Below are 23503 nucleotides of genomic sequence, written 5' to 3'. Positions count from 1 at the left end.
TGATAAAGAGTGGACATGATCTTTACCATAAGACATGATAATAGAGTGGACATGATCTTTACCATAAGACATGATATACAGCGGACATGATCTTTACCATAAGACATGATATAGAGTGGACATGATCTTTACCATAGGACATGATATACAGTGGACATGATCTTTACCATAAGACATGATATAGAGTGGACATGATCTTTACCATAGGACATGATATACAGTGGACATGATCTTTACCATAAGACATGATATACAGTGGACATGATCTTTACCATAAGACATAATATACAGTGGACATGATCTTTACCATAGGACAGGATATAGAGCGGACATGATCTTTACCATAGGACATGATAATAGAGTGGACATGATCTTTACCATAAGACATGATATACAGCGGACATGATCTTTACCATAAGACATGATATAGAGCAGACATGATCTTTACCATAAGACATGATATACAGTGGACATGATCTTTACCATAGGACATGATATACAGCGGACATGATCTTTACCATAGGACATGATATAGAGTGGACATGATCTTTACCATAAGACATGATATAGAGCGGACATGATCTTTACCATAGGACATGATAATAGAGTGGACATGATCTTTACCATAGGACATGATATACAGCGGACATGATCTTTACCATAAGACATGATATAGAGTGGACATGATCTTTACCATAGGACATGATATACAGCGGACATGATCTTTACCATAAGACATGATATAGAGTGGACATGATCTTTACCATAGGACATGATATACAGCGGACATGATCTTTACAATAGGACATAATATACAGCGGACATGATCTTTACCATAAGACATGATATAGAGTGGACATGATCTTTACCATAAGACATGATATACAGTGGACATGATCTTTACCATAGGACATGATATAGAGCGGACATGATCTTTACAATAGGACATAATATACAGTGGACATGATCTTTACCATAAGACATGATATAGAGTGGACATGATCTTTACCATAGGACATGATATACAGCGGACATGATCTTTACAATAGGACATAATATACAGTGGACATGATCTTTACCATAAGACATGATATAGAGTGGACATGATCTTTACCATAAGACATGATATACAGCGGACATGATCTTTACAATAGGACATAATATACAGTGGACATGATCTTTACCATAAGACATGATATAGAGTGGACATGATCTTTACCATAAGACATGATATACAGCGGACATGATCTTTACAATAGGACATAATATACAGCGGACATGATCTTTACCATAAGACATGATATAGAGTGGACATGATCTTTACCATAAGACATGATATACAGTGGACATGATCTTTACCATAAGACATGATATACAGCGGACATGATCTTTACCATAAGACATGATATACAGCGGACATGATCTTTACAATAGGACATGATATACAGTGGACATGATCTTTACCATAAGACATGATATACAGTGGACATGATCTTTACCATAAGACATGATATACAGCGGACATGATCTTTACCATAAGACATGATATACAGTGGACATGATCTTTACCATAAGACATGATATACAGTGGACATGATCTTTACCATAGGACATGATATACAGTGGACATGATCTTTACCATAGGACATGATATACAGTGGACATGATCTTTACCATAGGACATGATATAGAGCGGACATGATCTTTACCATAAGACATGATATACAGTGGACATGATCTTTACCATAGGACATAATATAGAGTGGACATGATCTTTACCATAGGACATAATATAGAGTGGACATGATCTTTACCATAGGACATAATATACAGTGGACATGATCTTTACCATAGGACATGATATAGAGTGGACATGATCTTTACCATAAGACATGATATAGAGTGGACATGATCTTTACCATAGGACATGATATACAGTGGACATGATCTTTACCATAAGACATGATATAGAGCGGACATGATCTTTACCATAAGACATGATATACAGCGGACATGATCTTTACCATAAGACATGATATAGAGCGGACATGATCTTTACCATAAGACATGATATACAGTGGACATGATCTTTACCATAAGACATGATATAGAGCGGACATGATCTTTACCATAAGACATGATATACAGTGGACATGATCTTTACCATAAGACATGATATACAGTGGACATGATCTTTACCATAAGACATGATATACAGTGGACATGATCTTTACCATAAGACATGATATACAGTGGACATGATCTTTACCATAAGACATGATATAGAGCGGACATGATCTTTACCATAAGACATGATATATAGTGGACATGATCTTTACCATAAGACATGATATACAGTGGACATGATCTTTACCATAAGACATGATATACAGCGGACATGATCTTTACCATAGGACATGATAATAGAGTGGACATGATCTTTACCATAAGACATGATATAGAGCGGACATGATCTTTACCATAAGACATGATATAGAGCAGACATGATCTTTACCATAGGACATGATATAGAGTGGACATGATCTTTACCATAGGACATGATATACAGCGGACATGATCTTTACCATAGGACATGATATACAGTGGACATGATCTTTACCATAGGACATGATATACAGTGGACATGATCTTTACCATAAGACATGATATACAGTGGACATGATCTTTACCATAAGACATGATATACAGTGGACATGATCTTTACCATAAGACATGATATACAGTGGACATGATCTTTACCATAAGACATGATATACAGCGGACATGATCTTTACCATAGGACATGATAATAGAGTGGACATGATCTTTACCATAAGACATGATATAGAGCGGACATGATCTTTACCATAAGACATGATATAGAGCAGACATGATCTTTACCATAGGACATGATATAGAGTGGACATGATCTTTACCATAGGACATGATATACAGCGGACATGATCTTTACCATAGGACATGATATACAGTGGACATGATCTTTACCATAGGACATGATATAGAGTGGACATGATCTTTACCATAGGACATGATATACAGCGGACATGATCTTTACCATAGGACATGATATACAGTGGACATGATCTTTACCATAGGACATGATATACAGTGGACATGATCTTTACCATAAGACATGATATACAGTGGACATGATCTTTACCATAAGACATGATATAGAGCGGACATGATCTTTACCATAAGACATGATATACAGTGGACATGATCTTTACCATAAGACATGATATACAGTGGACATGATCTTTACCATAAGACATGATATACAGCGGACATGATCTTTACCATAGGACATGATAATAGAGTGGACATGATCTTTACCATAAGACATGATATAGAGCGGACATGATCTTTACCATAAGACATGATATAGAGCAGACATGATCTTTACCATAGGACATGATATAGAGTGGACATGATCTTTACCATAGGACATGATATACAGCGGACATGATCTTTACCATAGGACATGATATACAGTGGACATGATCTTTACCATAAGACATGATATAGAGCAGACATGATCTTTACCATAGGACATGATATAGAGTGGACATGATCTTTACCATAGGACATGATATACAGTGGACATGATCTTTACCATAGGACATGATATACAGTGGACATGATCTTTACCATAAGACATGATATACAGTGGACATGATCTTTACCATAGGACATGATATACAGTGGACATGATCTTTACCATAGGACATAATATACAGTGGACATGATCTTTACCATAAGACATGATATACAGTGGACATGATCTTTACCATAAGACATGATATAGAGCGGACATGATCTTTACCATAGGACATGATATAGAGCGGACATGATCTTTACCATAAGACATGATATACAGTGGACATGATCTTTACCATAAGACATAATATACAGTGGACATGATCTTTACCATAAGACATGATATAGAGCGGACATGATCTTTACCATAGGACATGATATACAGTGGACATGATCTTTACCATAGGACATGATATATAGTGGACATGATCTTTACCATAAGACATGATATAGAGCGGACATGATCTTTACCATAGGACATGATATAGAGCGGACATGATCTTTACCATAAGACATGATATACAGTGGACATGATCTTCACCATAAGACATGATATACAGCGGACATGATCTTTACCATAAGACATGATATAGAGCGGACATGATCTTTACCATAAGACATGATATAGAGCGGACATGATCTTTACCATAAGACATGGGGTTGTCAACTGAAACTAGTTTTGACCTTGAATTTTGACCTAGAAACTTGAACATACATTAGGACACACACCCTGGTGTGGGTTAATATACATGTCAAGTATAAAATTTTAAATCATTAGATTCTCAAGATATAGAGCAAACATGATCTTTACCTTTAGAATATGGGGTTGTCAACTGAAACCAAAAATTTTTACCTTGTCCTTTGACCTATGAATTTGTACATACAATATGCACCCCCTGGTTTTGGTTCATATATATATACGTTTGAACTTCTATATACATATGAACATATTGTAAAGTATAAAGTATGAAATCATAACTTTCCGTTAGATATAGAGTGGACAAAATTTGTTATGTATGGATGGACATACTGATAACTTTGGGGCCCTAATTAAGATTTCTTATTCTTCAAAACAAAACATATTGCCCAGTAAATATCCATCATACATGTAAATAAAACTATATTTTTAAATCAATATCATTTCAGTCTTTTCAATTCAATATTTTATTGCCATATAAACTTTACAGTTTGTGACATATAACAAAACAAATTAAGACAATAACTAAGTAACTCAATATATATATTGACTCTTAAAATTCAAGTCTATCTAAAAATGAGGGTACTTTTTTTTAAAATGAGGGTACTTTTTATATGGCCTTCCAAATACCGTTTCGATCCCTAACATCACTGAAGAGACATTTATTGTCGAAATCCGGATCTGGTGTACTAAAAAAATATTGACACCGTATGTTTGTGGCATAACATCTAGGCCACAAGTTAAATTTTTTTTCTGTTTAGTATTAAATTTATATTAAGATCCATTTTGTTACATCTTGTGATCAATTTTATTTGGTAATCGCCAATGGCAGTCAGCAGGGAGAACATCATATATATACAGGTTCAAGTTAATATTAAAGGGTCCCCCTTCCTCATTTCTACATAATAAATATTTACCAGATTTTTTAATAAAATGTTTAACAAGAGAACTAACTCCTTTTGGTGTAACATAGTGGACTGTATCCCCAGCACTTCTGTCTCCTTCTATTGAGCCAATCAAAGGTGCCAGTAAACCATTGGAAACAAGCTCATCATGGAATCTTCAAAATTATAAATGTATAAAATTAAAGCTAAGACAACTGCTAGAAACATCTACTTCATTATTTTACTCAACTTTTTTTGTGTGCAGTGTATAGAAGTCAATGGTGACCAAAAATGAATTTTATATTTGAATGTGGTCACCACTGTTAAACCTCTTGCCTTTTCTAAATATAAAACCTAGTTTGCTATTTGAAGTTATACATATACATGCAAAGTGTGCATAATTTGGTGTGTAAATAATAATCACCAAACAAAATCAGAGTAATTTATAGTTCATAAGAAAAATTTAACGGTACCATTATAATTGTTCTATATCTATCTTTAAATAATACAAACTCTTGTATTATTGGCTTCAATAATCTTAAACAGTTTAGATGTACATTACCTGCTATATATGTTTAAATTATTATATGTCATAAAGACAAACATTTTACATTACTAAAAGTTCATGAGTTATTTGAATCTGATTTTGTTATATTTTCTACTCTCTTTTTGTTTTTTATCTACATTACTACTAGGGAGTGTTGAACAACCCTGACTACCCATGCAGGTCACTCACGGTCAGGATTATCTACAGTGATATGATGAGACTTATATGCATTACAGTTCTTACGTCTTGTGTTTTATCTGATAGTCTTTAGCAACAGAGATATACTGAGCTCCTAAATCAACAGTGGATGCTTCTACTTCACTACTACGACTTGTTGACATTCTCCCTCCTGTAATGTAAATATAAATTAATGTGTAACTATCTAGATCTCAAAAATATCTCATCTCAAGCGATTAAAGTTCTAAAGGAAAAGGAAGAAAACAGTGTATCAATTCATGACACACAATCACTTCATGCAGAAAAAATTATGAAAATAAACAAAATTTGACAAGTGATATGGACAGGAATATAACATATTTAATGCTATATATGGCGAAACATGAACTAATATAGGCCATTTGCATTGTTTTCTTCTAAAGTTACATATCTATTTTGCCGAAATACTTTTTTCCTCATGTAAGTTATGGCATTAGTGGGTTAAAATGTCAATTACTGATGACGAAAATGATTGAAAACACTGTTGTGAACACCCAGTCGACTAGATGTAGCCTTTTGTGGTTGTGGAAGTGAGATTTTTCCTAGATTTTGCTGGGTAGCTCAAGTCCTGAATACCCAAATAAAAATCCATATTTTCCTTTGAATAATTGCTATTCTAAATAGTGAGAGTTGATAATTTACCTGTTCCTCTGGATTTGTCTATTATCACGATTTCTGAGCTGGTATGGTCAAATTTCAAAAGTGCAGCCGACAGTGCACCTGTCATGCCTGCTCCAGCTATGACAATTCGCTCAAAAGTGTTGGCCAACATTTCTAAATTAATTTGTTTCTAACAGTTCTTCAACACGTATGAAATTCACTGTTCTTCACATAATTTAGGTCATTTGATCAATTTGATTACATAAGGGGATGTGATGGTTTGGGGAGTGAAACTAAAAACGATGTGACAGAACAAGGTATGATTGTATGTTCTGTATCTTCCTCCTTAAGTAAGAGCACCACCATGGGTTATGGTGTAAAGGAGGTCATTTAACACTGTATCAGTACAGATTTAATGTGAGCATTTGCATTTACCCAGACATTACTACCAGAAAGTTAACCTTCCCCAAATACAATAATTATAATGCAATAAAACATACCTTAATAATCTATACAGGAAGTTTTATCTAGCTCTAATTGTATAGTTTTATTGTTGATATTCACCCCATATGTACCAAATGTTAGAATATGATTATTTATATCACCAAACTTTCTTGGTATTCCTAATACTAGGAAGATTTAGTATACTAGACGACAAAATTATATTAAATATTTCACAGTGATATCTTACCACTAGCTTAATGTAAACTTGTTTATTTACTTTTGACATTAGATATTTATCCCTAACAACTTTATTGATTATGTTGTATATGCATTCAGGTATTGCATCTCAAAATTATACGTTCATAGTGTGTTAATTTACTTTTTTATTTATTTAGTTAAGCCTTCCAATTGATATTTTATAGTGTTTTTCTATGTTGTGATGTTATACTATTGTCTCAGTGAAAGGGAGAAGGTTTGGTACCATTAAAGTGTTTAATCCCGCTGCAAATGTTTGCACCTGTCCTAAGTCAGGAATCTGATGTACAGTAGTTGTCGTTTGTTTGTGTTTCTTTTTATATAGACTAGACCCTTGGTTTTCCTGTTTGAATGGTTTTACACTTGTAATTTTGGGGCCCTTTATAGCTTGTTGTTTGGTGTGAGCCAATGCTCAGTGTTGAAGGTCGTACCTTGACCTATAATGGTTTACTTTTATAAATTGTTATTTGGATGGAGAGTTGTCTCATTGGCACTCATACCACATGTTCCTATACCTATAAACACACAAATTCACCTGATGCCTAGACAATGAATGGGAAACCTGAACGTACATACTTGGAATTCAACCCAATTCCGAAAAATACCCAGCTGTTTACTTGGTATTGGAAAGCTGAAAATCCTACAATTAAGGATTTCAAAAAGAAACTACCAAATCATATGGAGAACAGGTAAAACCCTCAGACATCAAATAAATTGGTCTAATAGTTTCCCACATGGAAACTAATAATGAATTCCATCTAACCACCTGTCTTAAACAATCCTGAAAATATGTGCAAAAACTTTCAACAACAAAAAATTAATCCAAAACATAAAATATACCATGTAAGAATAATAACCTATTTGACAAAACAATTTCAATGATGTTAAAGGATTCTCTCTGCCAAAATGTTCACGTCCACTCTCATTGGCATGCAATTCTCTGATCATCCAACTCCCCACTGACCAGTACACGGCATAGAACAAAAAGTCATATTTTTTTAAGCTTATTTGTAGCTAAATTTTCGAATAAGGATTAATTGACCAATACAACAATGAATCGTAGTTGAAACATTGACTAAATAGGAATTATACCTTTTTAATTAATGTTTTATTCATGTAGTCACATAGAGCATACTATTGATTTTTCCACAAAAATTAAGGAAAACAAGTAAATTTACATTTTTTCTTATTGGAAACAAAGCACATCTTTCAGCTAGAAAGATATTTTAGAAAATTATTTATTGTAACATTTCTTTTTATATCTGATTTAATATTTAGTTTGTAAAAGCCCTATGTTTGATAGAAATCTCAATTTCTTCACCAAAATCTCTTCTTTAGGTCTATTTGATAGGTTATAATATAAATATAAAGTCTCATTCACTGCAAAACTGCAAATACTGCCAAAATCATTGACAAGAAGATCCAGAGAGCCTGAATCCCTCATCCGGTAAACAAATTGCCATTTTGCCATCTACAAATTAATATTTTCCGTTAAATGCAATCAGTGACGTTTGCTCACTTGAAGATCTTGTTTAGGGTCATTTTATATATTTTGTATTGGATAATGATCAACCACCATACCCAACATACATTGATCAACATGGCTGATGCTTGTTAAACTACAAAATGTCTGATAGTTATGGTGAATCTTGTCAGTGACAGCCTTTACTTCTACTGGTTGTAATCTACCAGTAGAAACAGCTTTGCCTGTTGATAAATTATGTTCATCTCCAGTTTTAAAAACCACACATGTATGATATGGTCAACTGGAGATTTTATCATTCTTTTATGAAGAGCACATGATGAGTCATGACTGATATAATTGATAAAGAATAACAAAGGTTCAATTTCATAATTTTAATTCAATAATCATTAAAAATAAATTATCACAAGTAAGCACATTTATATAACAACATAAGTTTTCCATATAAAATAAATCCCTCACAAATAAACCACATTATTGAAATAAAGTTGAAATTCATTTCAAATAGTTATATATACCGACAGAAAGATAATTCCCTGGTAGTAAAAATTTGTTTCAGCACTATTTGTTTGAAGTATACTGAATGCATTATTATAATATATTATAGCAATTCATGCCTAGGGTACAAAATCTTCCTAATTTTCAACAGTAGTTATTTTGAAGAAGTTAGTTGATGTGTCAACTCTGCCATTCACTAACAAAACATAACACCAAATCAGCTGTGTGAATGAACGGCCATTCACAAACTTACTCAATATATAGTCCACTTTGTGATTGAAAGGAATAAAATTTGAAAAAGAAAAAACTGTCCCACTGAATATGTCTAGATAAAAATTTCATCAACACTTCTACTATCAAATGGCTTTTCACAACACTGATTACCTATGAGGGTTTCACAGTCTGTCATCAACATTTGCAAAAATATTTAACACAAAGGAATTCATACTTTTGACATCATGAAATGGTATTACATCATATTAACCTTTAGGTTTCCATGAAACTCACCAAAAAGTAAGACTTTACATACAACTTTTGTACAGTAAATAAATATTCCTATATCATTATGTAGGTATAGACAATTTCAAATATGGGACACAAAAGGACACAAAATTGAGAATATGGTTTAGGCAGGAAAATAAATTCTCTTTAAATACTTAATTCATTTGTGGTTACAGCAAAAGCACTAATGTGTGTAGTAAATGTAAAGGATGAAAGTTCACTTATTTGTTATTTGAATAATAATTCCATAATATCTACAGTTAATTCAAATTCAACCTGGTTATATTACTTGTAGGGGTACCTTTCCCCCCCCATAGCTTGACAAGGTGATAATGACAACAATTTACAACAAGAAGTAAACACAGTTATCATATTGAACTTGGATACTGTGTTCTTTAGACCACAGTTATATAAGTAATAATTAGTAAATATACAAGAGATATGTGATTATCAATATTTTCAGAGACAGTTTCTTTAAATATTACTGTAAGCAGTGAAAAAAATCATACTTAAGTATTAAAAACAAAATACCCCATTATAAACATATACATGCATTTATATTCGTCAAATTAATAACCTCACTTAAAAAATTATATATATCACTTGAACAGGTAGTACTTGTTAAAAATACCTGTACTATGAGTTTCATGCTCAACAACAACGATATAAAATTAGGTTTCCTGCTAAACAATTAATTCCTATATCTAATGCACACTTAGGCTACAAACTTGTATTTCAGATAAGGTTCTTGATTCTCCCTTAGTATTCATTTTATAGTTAGGGATACAGATATTTCATTTTATGTTCAAGAGTACATATAGTCTGTTACGAAATAGGTGTCAATCCAACAATTTAAATCATTTACAAATCGTATAAGTCTGGGAATAAAAGCTTCACTATATTATATGTAACACAAACAACAAATACATTTTTGAAGTTAGACTTCACAGATATCACAGTATATTTTGCTTGAAATATTCAAGTCTTTTACCACACAATAGAGTGTTTTTATTGATGAATTTTCTTTCCAAAAGGCTGTACTATAAAGCCAACTGTATGACTGAAAGTAGAATGTGTCTATTTATGGATCAGATTATAATTCAAATGGAATTAGCAATCCCTCATTTAGGTTAATGGATACCAATGGAATTTGTTTTCTCCCAATTTATATACACTTCCTCTGATGAAAACAGTTAAAGACTACTATTTCACTGGCTAGTTACTGAATGGAATTATTGGTCCACCATTTATGAAATGATAAACATGCCCACATTATTGCAACACATGCCCATGTTATTGTACTTTGCCTGGAATTCATTTGGCCAACAGATGATCAATCTGGAAAATAATTAAAAAAATCATTAAAAGATTCAAATGGTCATTGTATCTGACAAAATATAATTAATTGCTTAAGAATTGCCAGATGATAATAAAATACAGCGTAATAAGGGTTTTAAGAACAAAAAGACTTAAAGCATTGTATACTCGTCAAAAAAGATTAAGTCTGATATCCTATGGTTGAGAATCACTATAGATTTGCATAAAGGTCATTTACATTTCTTTGCTGTTTTTAAGTTTTTGGTTTATGTAATTGAGAGTCAGATCAACATTTTTCAAGTGAGGAATCCTGCATAAAGAAAAATTTGCAGGTCTACTGAATTTGGAACTTTTTATCGCTTGTTTTCAATAGAAGAAATAGGGTTTCTGTATCAAGCATTGTTTTCTGCTAAACTGAAGGAGTGTGGTTGTAATATGAATCTTGATAGCCTGTTAACTAAACATTGTATGGAAACTAACTTAAATCATGGTGGGTAACAATTGTAAGCTGAAAGTTTAAACACCATCAATTGAGAAGCACTGTCACAGTATAAACTATATGCTGGTTTTTGTGAATCCGTGATAAGTTTGAAATTCATTCACATCAACAGCAGTTGTGTATTTTGTTTGGTATCAAATTTTACCTTTTTAACATATGATATTGACTTGTACTATAAAAATTCGTAAGGGTTCCACAGAACCCAGTGTCTCGCCTACTTTTGCTGTTAATCGCAGACTCAACAAAAATGAGGAAAAACATCATTAAAAATTTCCCTCTCGATACTGTCTTTTGATTGAAAGAAGCTTCCAAGTTTGGTAAAAAATCCAGGATAGTTTATGAATCTAATAAATGTTTTATAAACTTTAACTGCAGACTGTATGCAATGTTAACTGGAAGAAAAACTAAGTCCATTTATAAGTAAAATACGGAAAAAGTGATTTTTTTTTTCACAAAATTTACTTCTGAATAATATCTTATGATCAGAAACAAGCTTTTGTCTAAGTTTGGTAGAAATCCAGGATAGTTTAAGAACATTATAAAAATTTTAAAAACTTAAACCACAGAGTGAATGTTTTGTTTCTGGCAAAAAAACTAAGTCCATTTATAAGTAAAATACGGAAAAGTGGAAATTCATTTTTACAAAATTTTCTTCTTGATACTATCTTATGATCATAAACCAGCTTCTGTCCATGTTTGTTACAAATCAAGGATAGTTTATGAAAGTTATTAAAATTTTAAAAACTTTAACCACAGAGTGAATGTAATGTTTCCTCGCAGAAAAACTAAGTCCATTTATAAGTAAAATACGGAGAAAATGGAATTTTATTTTTACAAAATTTACTTCTGGATACTTTCTTATGATCATAAACAAGCTTCTGTCCAAGTTTAATAAAAATTCAGTATAGTTTAAGAAAGTTATTAAAATTTCAAAAACTTTAACCACAGAGTGAATATTTGTGGCCGCCGCCGCCGCCACCGACGGAATGTAGGATTGCTTAGTCTCGCTTTTTCGACTAAAGTCGAAGGCTTGACAAAAATGATAAAGGCAATATTTATTCAAAAACTTTAACAAATATGACTGTCATCTAATGCTCTATATGAGAATTTTAGGGAGTTTGAGTTAGATGTTTCTTCATTCTAAATTCAAACTTTAAATCTTTACCTGCATCTTATACATTTCTTTAACATCATTTAAGTCTAATCTTAATTCATCAGCTTCTTCTACCTTCTCTCCATACATCTGTAATATGGCATTGTACCTCTGGTTCAGTTCCTGAAAATAAAGAAGAAAAGTGTTATAGTTCTCCATAAATCTGTAGCATATTTCATGAGGCTCTATTTATTGGATAACATTGTTGTAAGATTGGTAGGCTATAATCAAGTAAATCCTGTGATCACCATACATAATACGAATTTCTTTGTAGTATTCATCATACAAAAATACTTCTTTACCACTATTTTCTCACTTTTGGAAAAACACGAAAAGCATCATCTTTAGTCAGTGGGTCTTTAGCTATAATTCCAATAGGACTCGCTATAACAAAACAATACTATGTGTCCATAAGCCTCATTCTCATTATGACATTTGCATGCCCAATAAACATAAAAATCTGGGTGGAAACTATAAACTGACATATATTCAAAAAGATCACATTGTTGAAATTACCACAACTGCATTATCAATTACCATAATAAAAGAATACTTAAACCAGATGTAAAATTGGTTGACTCACACATCTGAAATACTACTAATAATGCCCCCTTATATTGAAAGCCAGGCATAAATAATGTAGAATCTGGTTTCAAACAACTAGTGCATAAACAATATTGGATTTAACCTGTGCATTCTATTCATAGTTTTGACAACAACATTGTTTATCAGCAGAACACCTAAAACAAGACTGAAATTAAGATGTCATAATCATTTGTTGATAATTGGTACAATCATAAATGAGGAAAAAATATTTCAACTTTACATGTACCTTGAATTGATTCTGTAATTGTGGTAACTCTTCGACTTTTTCTTCTAGTGCTTCATTTTGATTGGTTAAATTAACAAGTTCTCTTGCCATTGATTCTCTCGTTCTTTCTAGTTGCTGAATATCACTCTGTAAAATAGTAATACAATATTGCACAATCAAATTGGATTTGAAAAATACCATTTTTCGCTTGAATATTACATAAGTTATACATGTTGTATGAAAATTCAAATCAAAATAGCCATCACATACTCAACATATATTCATGATATCCATTAAACTATTGGTGTTAATTTTGTTTCTCTTTGTTTTATATATTCTTAGCTAAAATATCTCAGTTGCTAACTACAAAAGTTTAGACCGGTTCATTTTTACCCACTAATATTTAATAATCTAATGCTAAATCATCCTGTTCTACACTCTATTGTTGGTGGTTGTAGAGGTTCTACTCACTTGAAGCTCAGCTATTTCTCTCTGTCAGATAAGCCAAATTTCTATCTCAATTCTATTTGAGCTATTCTACATAAGATATTTTCAGTTGACACTTATATTTAGACTTGTTAGTAAAGAAGCTATTTTTGTGCTCTTCAAGATTTCTACTGACTTGAGTCCAAGATGTTTCTCTCTCCTAAAGTTTCAGTTAATACTAAATTTGATACTTGTTTGAAGCAAAGCTCTTTGAGACAAAATTCAGACAAAATTTTCTACTCACTTGTAACTGTGCTATTTCACCCTGTCTGAGTTTCAGTTGAGACTGTAGATTTTCTACTCACTTGTAACTGAGTTATCTCTCCCTCTCTGAGTTTCAGTTGAGACTAGATTTTTTTACTCACTTGTAACTGAGCTATTTCACCCTCTCTGAGTTTCAGTTGAGACTTGATTTTCTACTCACCTGTAACTGAGCTATTTCTTTTTCTACTCACTTGTAACTGAGCTATTTCTCCCTCTCTGAGTTTCAGTTGAGACTGTAGATTTTCTACTCACCTGTAACTGAGCTATTTCACCCTCTCTGAGTTTCAGTTGAGACTGTAGATTTTCTACTCACTTGTAACTGAATTATTTCACCCTCTCTGAGTTTCAGTTGAGACTGTAGATTTTCTAGTAGATTAGCAGCACCACTTTTTCTTAGGCTGTCATACAAGCTGGTTTTTGGCGTGCCTAACATGAAGTGTTTATCTATATCATCCTATAGAAATAGAAAATAAAGTTAATGTATAACAGTTACATCCTACCTTATGCTTTCAATATTGATTGTCTGATTTTTCTACTCAGAACTTTTATTTTCAATTTCGCCTCCAGATAAGCAACTTAACATCAAGCTGAAGAACAAATATTATATCAGTCCCTTCAATATATAGGAGCAGAGAAAACTTCAAAGAAATATTTGGTGAAAGACTGTTTTTCAGATTGACTGATTTAGGCCAGAGGTTACTAGAACTGCTCCACCCCTTCATCTTTGTTTACTTTAGCCAAGACAATAATCAATAAGTGTATGTGATTAGTCCCAAGGATTTCCAAATATTAAAAGAATTGATTGGTGGATAGCAGAAATCATGACTAGACAAGCAAACAATAAAATAAAGCAACAGACAATGATTCAATGACATAGAAACAATATTTTTTTGTAGCATTATAATGTACAAACCTCTGTGAATGAGGCCAACATAACATTGGGTGGCTCTGACATACTACTGACACTTTCAGCTCTAGATATCGAGACAGGGGAATGTGTAGAGGACCGTGACTGAGGTCTCTGTAGATCTCTTTCCTGTAAAAGAAATGCATGTTTTAATTAATGTAAGCAGAGCATTTTGCAATATAATTAAGTCTCGCTTGGCATGTAGATGAACCAATGAAAATATTTCAATTCAAAGGCATTTGGATGATGTTTTTTTTTAAACATGCAATTAGTTTATATCAACTAAATATACTATATTTTTAATTATAATTTCTTAATGATTTTCAAATCTTTCAATCTTCCCCTAAATTAGAGAAATCATTTGTTCATACCAATTGAGTTATCTGCTCTTGGGCTAAATAGAACTTTTTCTTTTCCTGTTCACACTTAGTTTTCTCCATGTCAAGCTGTGTTTCTAAAAATACCTGAAATCAAACAAAGATTCTAATACAGTATTTGTAGAAACAAATGTTTTATAAAATTAATAAAATAATTTAGGAAAATGTGGTATTTTTTCTCATAAAACATGCATATATCAATTAAAGCCTAAATGATGTAAATGTGAATTCCCACAAATCAATAGGTAATCAAGGCAATTTTCCACACTTCCAATTTCACAAATAACTTTTTAAATGAAAGATGTTTAGAAGATGATTTCTTTATTACCATGGTTGTAGATGGTAATGCTGTGGTTCCCTTCTGTATATTTTATTTAATCCGTTATCTTTGTAATGAGTATCTAACATGTGGACTTGTTTAATGGTGAGTCTAGTCTACCTTTTTAATGATCTATAAAGTATCCATTTTAATTTCTGATTTGGATAATTGTTCTTTTTAAATCTAAAGGTAATTACTCGTACCTTCTCCTTTCTGATTTCAGCCATATCTCGAGATGCTTGTTGTCTAAAAGCCTCCAGCTGTGCTGCTTCACTGAAATACATTAACAATTCTTTAAATTTTCTAAATTTCATAAAAAAAAAATAGATCTTTTTTTTTTATCTAAAACCTCACCTTGTTTATATGCAAATAAATCTTCATTTTTCAACAGCGTTTAAAACTATCTTGCTTAGTGTTAAATGATGATTATTTCGCTATGCAATATAATGATATATAGACAACAAAATGGCCAAAAGAAAAGGCAATATTTAACAAAACTTTAAACACAAAAACATGGCGTAGCTAATATCATGTGAAAACTCTTGTGATGTTACATAATGGTACAACTAATGAAACCTTGTTCACAGACAGCTGTTACAAATTGAGATATGGTCAATAAAGTCACAACTATGAATGCAAAACTCTAGAAGTGAAGTCTTGATCTAATGATTGTTGGAATCTTATTTAAATGTAAAATAAATCATTTTACAATTTAATTTACCTATTTTTAGCATCCTCAAGTACTTGTACTTTAGATTTCAGAATTTCTTGCTGAGCATTTAATTGAGATTTATCTTGTCTCAAATGACTGTTCTGAGATTCAAGGGTGGCAACCTGTGTATTTATATCCATGAGTTTCTCACTAGCAGATCTCTCTCGTTCTGTCACCATGGCTAATTGTGTTTGTGCTTCATCTGTCAATACAAAATATATTCAATTGTCATGTATAAAATTAAACTTTTGATGTTATTACTTACAACGAATATAAACCCAAGCAGTAAACTTATTCAAATACAGTTTGATAAGTTATTTTAAAAGAAATGAAGTAAAATACAACACAGAATTATCAAAAACATTCTGTTTCATCAGCTATCCTACCACATCTAATTTTTATATTAGGAAGCAGACAGAATGACTTGAACAATAAAGAAAACTCAGCTTTCTCGTCGGTTCTGATTTGTGGATGAACAGTTATCTTGTAAGTTTAGAATTAAATATTTTAATATTTTTCACTTGGATTCTTTCCCACACTTTATATGTATGAGAACAAGTACATATTATATCTTACATAATCTATCAGAGAGATTTTTCTCCACTTTTTCCCAGGATGCTGATTGTTGTGCAAATGTTGACTGAAGATTTTCTATCTGTCGTAACAATGGACGAGTAGCTGTAATTCAGGGAAAAGTAAATTAAAAAGGTTATAATTTATTGTGATTTGAACACACAATAGAAGTATGGGATCTTGTTTCTTTACAACAATTATTCAATAAAATGTTTTTGTTTACTAAAATACATCATCATAAGCAGTTCTTCATGAATGCCCTAACATTCATAAAAGTGTGACTTAGGAGGTAAAGCCTCATAATCGTATTAACTGAATAGCATAACAAAATAACAGCACAACATATAACAAATACTTCATCATACCCATATCTTATCAGAAAAATAAGCATTTAAGATTTTAAATTAAATTACTGAAGTCTGTCTTTTAAAGGGGAAAGAGCTTCATATAATACATGATATGAAATGTGTAGATCCTGAAATATTTGTTTACAAAACAATTATGGTGTATTGAAAATTAAATAATCATTTGAAATGGAATTACAGCCAACATTAGAAAAGTAGAATTTATTGCATTATAACATTCCTAACAGGCAAAATAAAAATTAAATTTTGAAAAACACTGAACTTACCTGAAGTAACATTTTGACTTAAATCTTGATTTCTAGCTTCATCCTCTTGTAGTTGCTGTAAAAAACAACATTAAAGATAAATGATCAGAAAAATCTTACTTACTCTGTGAATATATATATTTGTAGGAAAAGTGGGATGGTCTACGCTAAAGTACAATGGTGTCTCACGCTAAAGTATGATGGTTATTTTTTTGCTAAAGTACGACTGTATAGCATGCTAAAGTGCGATGGAACAATAAGGTAATGTTTAAGGGCTAAAACATTAAAGTACATAGATGTTAAAGACAAGTCTTTTTACAAAAGCTAGTATGCTAAGGTATAACATATGATGTGATATGATTTACTGGTAAGCTTAATTGTATCTAAATTTAGAGGTTTGGCCATGTTATAAAGCCGGTAAATAATGTGATATTTCAAACTTTAATTTAGTTCGAGAAACAGTGGTGTTCGCCAAGCTTAACCCTTTTCGTAGCAAGTACAAATACATGTTATAATTTCCTACAATGAACAAACTGATGTTTTAATCCATAATTTATAATTTTCGCTTGAAAAAAAGGACCTTTATTTTACCAACGTTCCTTTTCAATAAAAGCGACAATATTTTAACGGGGACCGTGAAGTGAACTGCAACACAGGCAATGATTTTTTTAAATCTGTTTGTTCGCTTCCAATAAAGGCAAGATACAGGATATTTATGCGAATACTTTTTTGTATCTAAAAAGTAAAATGGTCGACTACAGGATACAAGTTCTTTTTCCAGCATAAAACAAACACATTTGCTTCAGAGGACAAATCATGGTTAAGTTTTGATTTTAATTAAGTCATTGAATGCTGGTTTATTTAAAAGTTGTTAATCAATACTTGTAATAAATCTTCAGGAGAGTTCATTTTTAGTTTGTATAAACGAATGTTAATTAACGTCATAATACAACTACGTTTCTTACGTCTATACTTTCTCGTACAATTGCACTTTAGCGTTAGAGTCATCGCACTTTAGCGTAGACCATCGCACTTTAGCGAGACCATTGAACTTTAGCCTCCCCATTGCACTTTAGAGTCCTACATATTAATTTACAAAATCAATGAAGATAAGAAAATACTTAAGTTTAATAAATTACTTACCACTTGTAAATCTGATATTTCTTGGCGCAGCATGTCTTCTCTACGATTATGTTCTTTCTCCATACGCTGCATACTCAGTCGTAAATCTTCTATCTGAAATCAAAAAGGATAAATTAGCTTTAAACATTATTTTGCACATCAAAAATGTTAGAAAAGTAGGTAGGAGGTAAAGGACTGTTTTTGTTTTTTTTTCAGTTTTGCTAAATAAGAATTTTTCGTTTTAGCATTAAATTTTTTTTCTTTCTTAGAAGCACCAAGTTTATTGATGTGCAGTGAGATTTGCTTCCCAGATAATAAATTGTTTTGAAACAGCATATACCTGTATGATTAATGTTTCTCTTTCTTGTTTAAAGCTAACTTGTTCTCTCTCTAATTGAGCCTTGAGTTCTTCACGTATCTGCATTTCCTGACTGAGAGCAGCAGCCTGGGCCTGATTATCTAAGGCAGCTTTAGATTTATTCAGCTCTGCTATCTCTCTATAATTCAAATTAATTTATAAGCATATACATATCTGTATCTATGGATACATATACACAAAAAGAGTGACAATATTAAATCTGGAGTTCCTGAAGCTGTCATACTTTTAGACATAACATTATATCTTTAAGCTTCCAGAATTAAAAAAAAACTATCCTTGGATCAGGATAGAACTCAAATCAAAACAGAAAACGAGATGTTAAGTTCATAGAAAAGAACTGAAACTATATACATGTATATTACGGATTACAAATGTGTCGAGGTTTTTGATTGGATAACAACACAGAGATGTCAGTATATATTCAGGAAACTGCCGGGGTATATACGACGTTTTTATCCCCAATTGGAACCTCAAAAACGTCATCATAACACCGGTTACTATGTGACGTAGTCAAAAGCTATCAGACTGTCAGAGGCTCACAGAGGGAACATAATGACGTGCTTCAGTCAATGATACATTTTTGATACAAAATCACGCATTTTACACTTTTAATACTTAAATTTAATGTTAAAAGTGTTATTATAAATTATTACATACACGATAAAATTATGTTCACAGCAAATTAGAAAATCCTTCACGTATGCCGAACATATCAGGTTGGGTTTTTCAATATATATGTGTTGTCAACAAATACCTGCACTGGAAAATAACATTAAGTCAGGGGTAATCCGTAATATATGTGTAATTCAGGTCTCAGAAAGGGTATATACTGTGACATTCCCGGCTTAGGGCTTATATCCCCTTCGCCTTCGGCTCAGGGGATATAAACTCTAAGCCGGGAATGTCACAGTATATACCCTGTCTGAGACCTGAATAACATATAATGTTACCTCTTTGGTTACTATGTTACACTTAATAATAAACAAAACAAATAGAAAGTTGGCACAGTTAGCATATGCCCTGTGAATAGCTCAATGACAATTTTTTTAAATTCAATTAAAGCCAACAGTCTTGATAATTCTTAGACAAATATTGGAATGTCTAAAAGGACAAAAACAACTCTAGATACATGTAGACTGGGTTTATTTTGAGATAAAAAATGAAATTCCAAAGCAAGTTCAAGTTATTTTCACAGGAACCTGTCTATTTCCAAACAATAAAGAAGATAACATACTTGTATGAGTTATCTAAAGCTGCTTGTAGTCCTCTGACTCTCTCTCCTGCATCAGACTCTATACTCTGTAAAATGTATATACATGTATTAAGAAGTGATATAACCAAAACTATATATTACAAGGGTAGTTCAGTTAAAAGTTATGCTTGAAAAGAGTTGAATTCAATTTATTAATATCTAAAGTTATAAAAAGATGTGATATGAGTGCCATTTAGACAACTCTCCATTCAAATCACAATTTGTAAACGTTAACCATTATAGTTCAAAGTAATGTCTTCAACACAGAGCCTTGGCTCACAACGAACATCAAGCTATAAAGGGTCGCAAAAAAAGTAGCTAATATTTTATTTCGCGTTTAATAAAATACTTCACCTAAATATACAAACAAGACATAAGGCCTTGCCTTTTTTCTTCTTCAGAAAAGCAAATATAAACTTTAATTAAACAAACAATTTCACACATGAAATAACTATTAAGATATATAGCTTAAAGGAATTAAACTTACATTCATAAAATAGTGGTTGATGTGTAACAATAGTCATTTACTCCTGATTTGTCTAGTAATAAATAATCTTACCCTTAACTTAGTGAGTTCTCTTTCTTGTTTCTGTACAGCAGTATTCAGTTGGTTAATAGCCTCTGCAATAAAAATCAAAGAGTTCTGAACTGAAATCATTTTGGTACATACTTCAACTTTCTATGTAGATAACAGAAATAAATGTTCTTTGAAACTTTAACATTCTTCCATTTTTTGTAATTAAAAAAATCTAATATCAACTTTTCAACTTTACAGCTACTGGAAACACGTCTACCAAAACACAATTGTTATTTAGGAAAATGTATGCACTTGAGGGAACTTGATATTAAAGCAATAACTTATTCGTCCATTCTACCTTCAAGACAACTGAATTTCACTTCAAAATTAGAAATTAAACATTATTTTGTCCATATGTAACTAGAAAAAAAACAGATGCTTCGCAGGGTGCAGCTTTATACAACCACAGAGGTCTAACCCTGAACAGTTGGGGCAAGTATGGCCACAACATTTAAGCTTGATACAGCTCTGAATTTGGATTGTGATTAAATAGTTGACACAACATAGGTTTCTGACACAGAATGAATGTGGTCTAAGAACTTAAACTTAAAAACTTTAAAATTTTAAATTGGACATTTACCTATTATGGTCCAATATCCCAAATCTAAATACATGGTTAGATTCAGCATATCATAGAACCCCAAAAATTCAATTTTTGATGAAATCAAATAATGTTCAATTTTAGACCCTTTAGACCTCAATGTGGACCAATTTGATAACCGGGCCCAAATATTAAAAATCTAAATACATGGTTAGATTCAGCATATTGAAGAACCCCATATATTCAATTTTTGTTGAAATCAAACAAAGTTTAATTTTGGACCCTGATTTGGACCAACTTGAAAACTGGGCCAATAATCAAAAATCTAAGTACATGTTTAGATTCAGCATATCAAGGAACCCCAAGAATTCAATTTTTGTTAAAATCAAACTAAGTTTAATTTTGGACCCATTGGACCTTACTTAATGTAGACCAATTTGAAAACAGGACCAAAAATTAAGAATCTAAATACACGGTTAGATTTGGCATATCAAAGAAACCCAATAATTCATTTTTTTGATGAAATCAAACAAAGTTTAATTTTGGACCTTTTTGGCCTCTAATTCCTAAACTGTTGGGACCAAAACTCCCAAAATCAACCCCAACCTTCCTTTTGTGGTCATAAACCTTGTGTTAATATTTCATCAATTACTATTTACTTATACTTAAGTTATTGTGCAAAAACCAAGAAAAATGGTTATTTGGGAACTTTTTTGGGCCCCTAATTCCTAAACCGTTGGGACCATAACTCCCACAATCAATTCCAACCTTTATTTTGTGGTCATAAACCTTATGTTAAAATTTCACAGATTTCTTTTTAATGTGCAAAAACCAAGAAAAAAAATGCTTATTTGGGCCCTTTTTGGCCCCTTATTCCTAAACTGTTGGGACCAAAACTCCCAAAATCAATCCAAACCTTCCTTTTATGGTCATAAACCTTGTGATTAAATTTCAAAGATTTTTATTTACTTATACTAAAGTTATATTGTGAAAACCAAATGTTTTCGGACAACGACAACAGCGCCAAATTCATACAAATATATGACCAAAAAATTTGCAATTTTTGCGTTCGTATAAAAACTTGTTGGTTTGTGAGCTATTACATTTTTAATTTCAATTCAATTATTAATAAACATTTTACTCAAATGACATTCTTTTGAAACTTCTATATTGAACAGCTGAATCACCTGTTTGTTTCTTTTCCATTTCCTCTTTACTATCCAGACATGTTTTTAAATGTTCAATTTCTGTAGTCTGATCATCGATCTTCTTTCTAAAAATTACAAGAAAATTAATGTAAATATCTTCAATTCTGTTAATATGAGATTTCAACATGGCTTTAATCAGGTTAATCATACCAGCCTGTTTTAATTGTAAAGTTTCTTTTATCAGACGTTGATATATATTCATATAAATATCTCATTTCAAATCAACCATCCCAAATCCCACACCTCAAACAAAAAAGTTTTATGTTCATCTATAGACTTCATTCAATAATAAAAATTAAACTTCATATCCAAAGAACAACAAATAAAAAATTAAAACTGATATCCAAATCTATACATAAACATGGGTTTTTACCTGTATCCAGTAACAAGTGAATCTGTTTCTTTTTCCTTTGCTCTCAGTTTCTTTATGATTGTATTACCCTGTAACTGTTGTTTAGACAATTTCTCCCCTGTAAAGTAGAATAAGGAAATAATGAATAAACAACTCTTGCTCTTATGTAAACTGAAAATTTACTGAGAACTAACTTCACCAAATCTGATTAAAATCCTATTATTAAAAATTCATATATTTTATTAAAAAAAAACAGAAATCATTTTTTTTTATTTCGATATTACCTTTATTTCTCCTA

At 31.7% G+C, this 23503-nt stretch overlaps 2 protein-coding genes across 4 annotated transcripts in view; both read right to left on the bottom strand.

The window, feature by feature from the left end:
- The window catches only part of LOC139487607 (renalase-like), a 41444-nt gene extending 34580 nt beyond the window's left edge, over nt 1–6864 (bottom strand). The window contains exons 1-3 of the mRNA XM_071272506.1: nt 6608–6864; nt 5993–6098; nt 5236–5378 (exon numbers count right to left, since the gene is read on the bottom strand). Of these exons, the coding sequence (XP_071128607.1) occupies nt 5236–5378; nt 5993–6098; nt 6608–6737 (379 nt within the window). The 5' untranslated portion in view covers nt 6738–6864. The remainder of the gene's footprint in view (nt 1–5235; nt 5379–5992; nt 6099–6607) is intronic.
- A 2242-nt stretch (nt 6865–9106) lies between these two features.
- LOC139489483 (TATA element modulatory factor-like) overlaps nt 9107–23503 on the bottom strand; it is a 39935-nt gene continuing 25538 nt past the window's right edge. For 2 of the 3 annotated variants that reach the window (XM_071275920.1, XM_071275919.1), the window contains 16 exons: nt 23227–23323; nt 22833–22918; nt 21087–21148; nt 20510–20574; nt 19237–19393; nt 18918–19010; nt 17796–17850; nt 17168–17269; nt 16601–16793; nt 16083–16152; nt 15555–15647; nt 15190–15312; nt 14590–14730; nt 13548–13673; nt 12728–12838; nt 9107–11084 (listed from right to left, as the gene is read on the bottom strand). In XM_071275920.1, the coding sequence (XP_071132021.1) occupies nt 11061–11084; nt 12728–12838; nt 13548–13673; nt 14590–14730; nt 15190–15312; nt 15555–15647; nt 16083–16152; nt 16601–16793; nt 17168–17269; nt 17796–17850; nt 18918–19010; nt 19237–19393; nt 20510–20574; nt 21087–21148; nt 22833–22918; nt 23227–23323 (1598 nt within the window). In that variant the 3' untranslated portion in view covers nt 9107–11060. Of the gene's footprint in view, nt 11085–12727; nt 12839–13547; nt 13674–14528; nt 14731–15189; nt 15313–15554; nt 15648–16082; nt 16153–16600; nt 16794–17167; nt 17270–17795; nt 17851–18917; nt 19011–19236; nt 19394–20509; nt 20575–21086; nt 21149–22832; nt 22919–23226; nt 23324–23503 lie in introns of those variants that run through there. The other variant, XM_071275921.1, reaches the window with a different exon arrangement.

Source organism: Mytilus edulis, chromosome 9 (genome assembly GCF_963676685.1).
Source record: "Mytilus edulis chromosome 9, xbMytEdul2.2, whole genome shotgun sequence".
Lineage (NCBI taxonomy): Eukaryota > Metazoa > Mollusca > Bivalvia > Mytilida > Mytilidae > Mytilus > Mytilus edulis.
The sequence above is the reverse complement of the archived record's forward strand: the minus strand, read 5'-3'. Positions and strand labels throughout refer to the sequence as shown.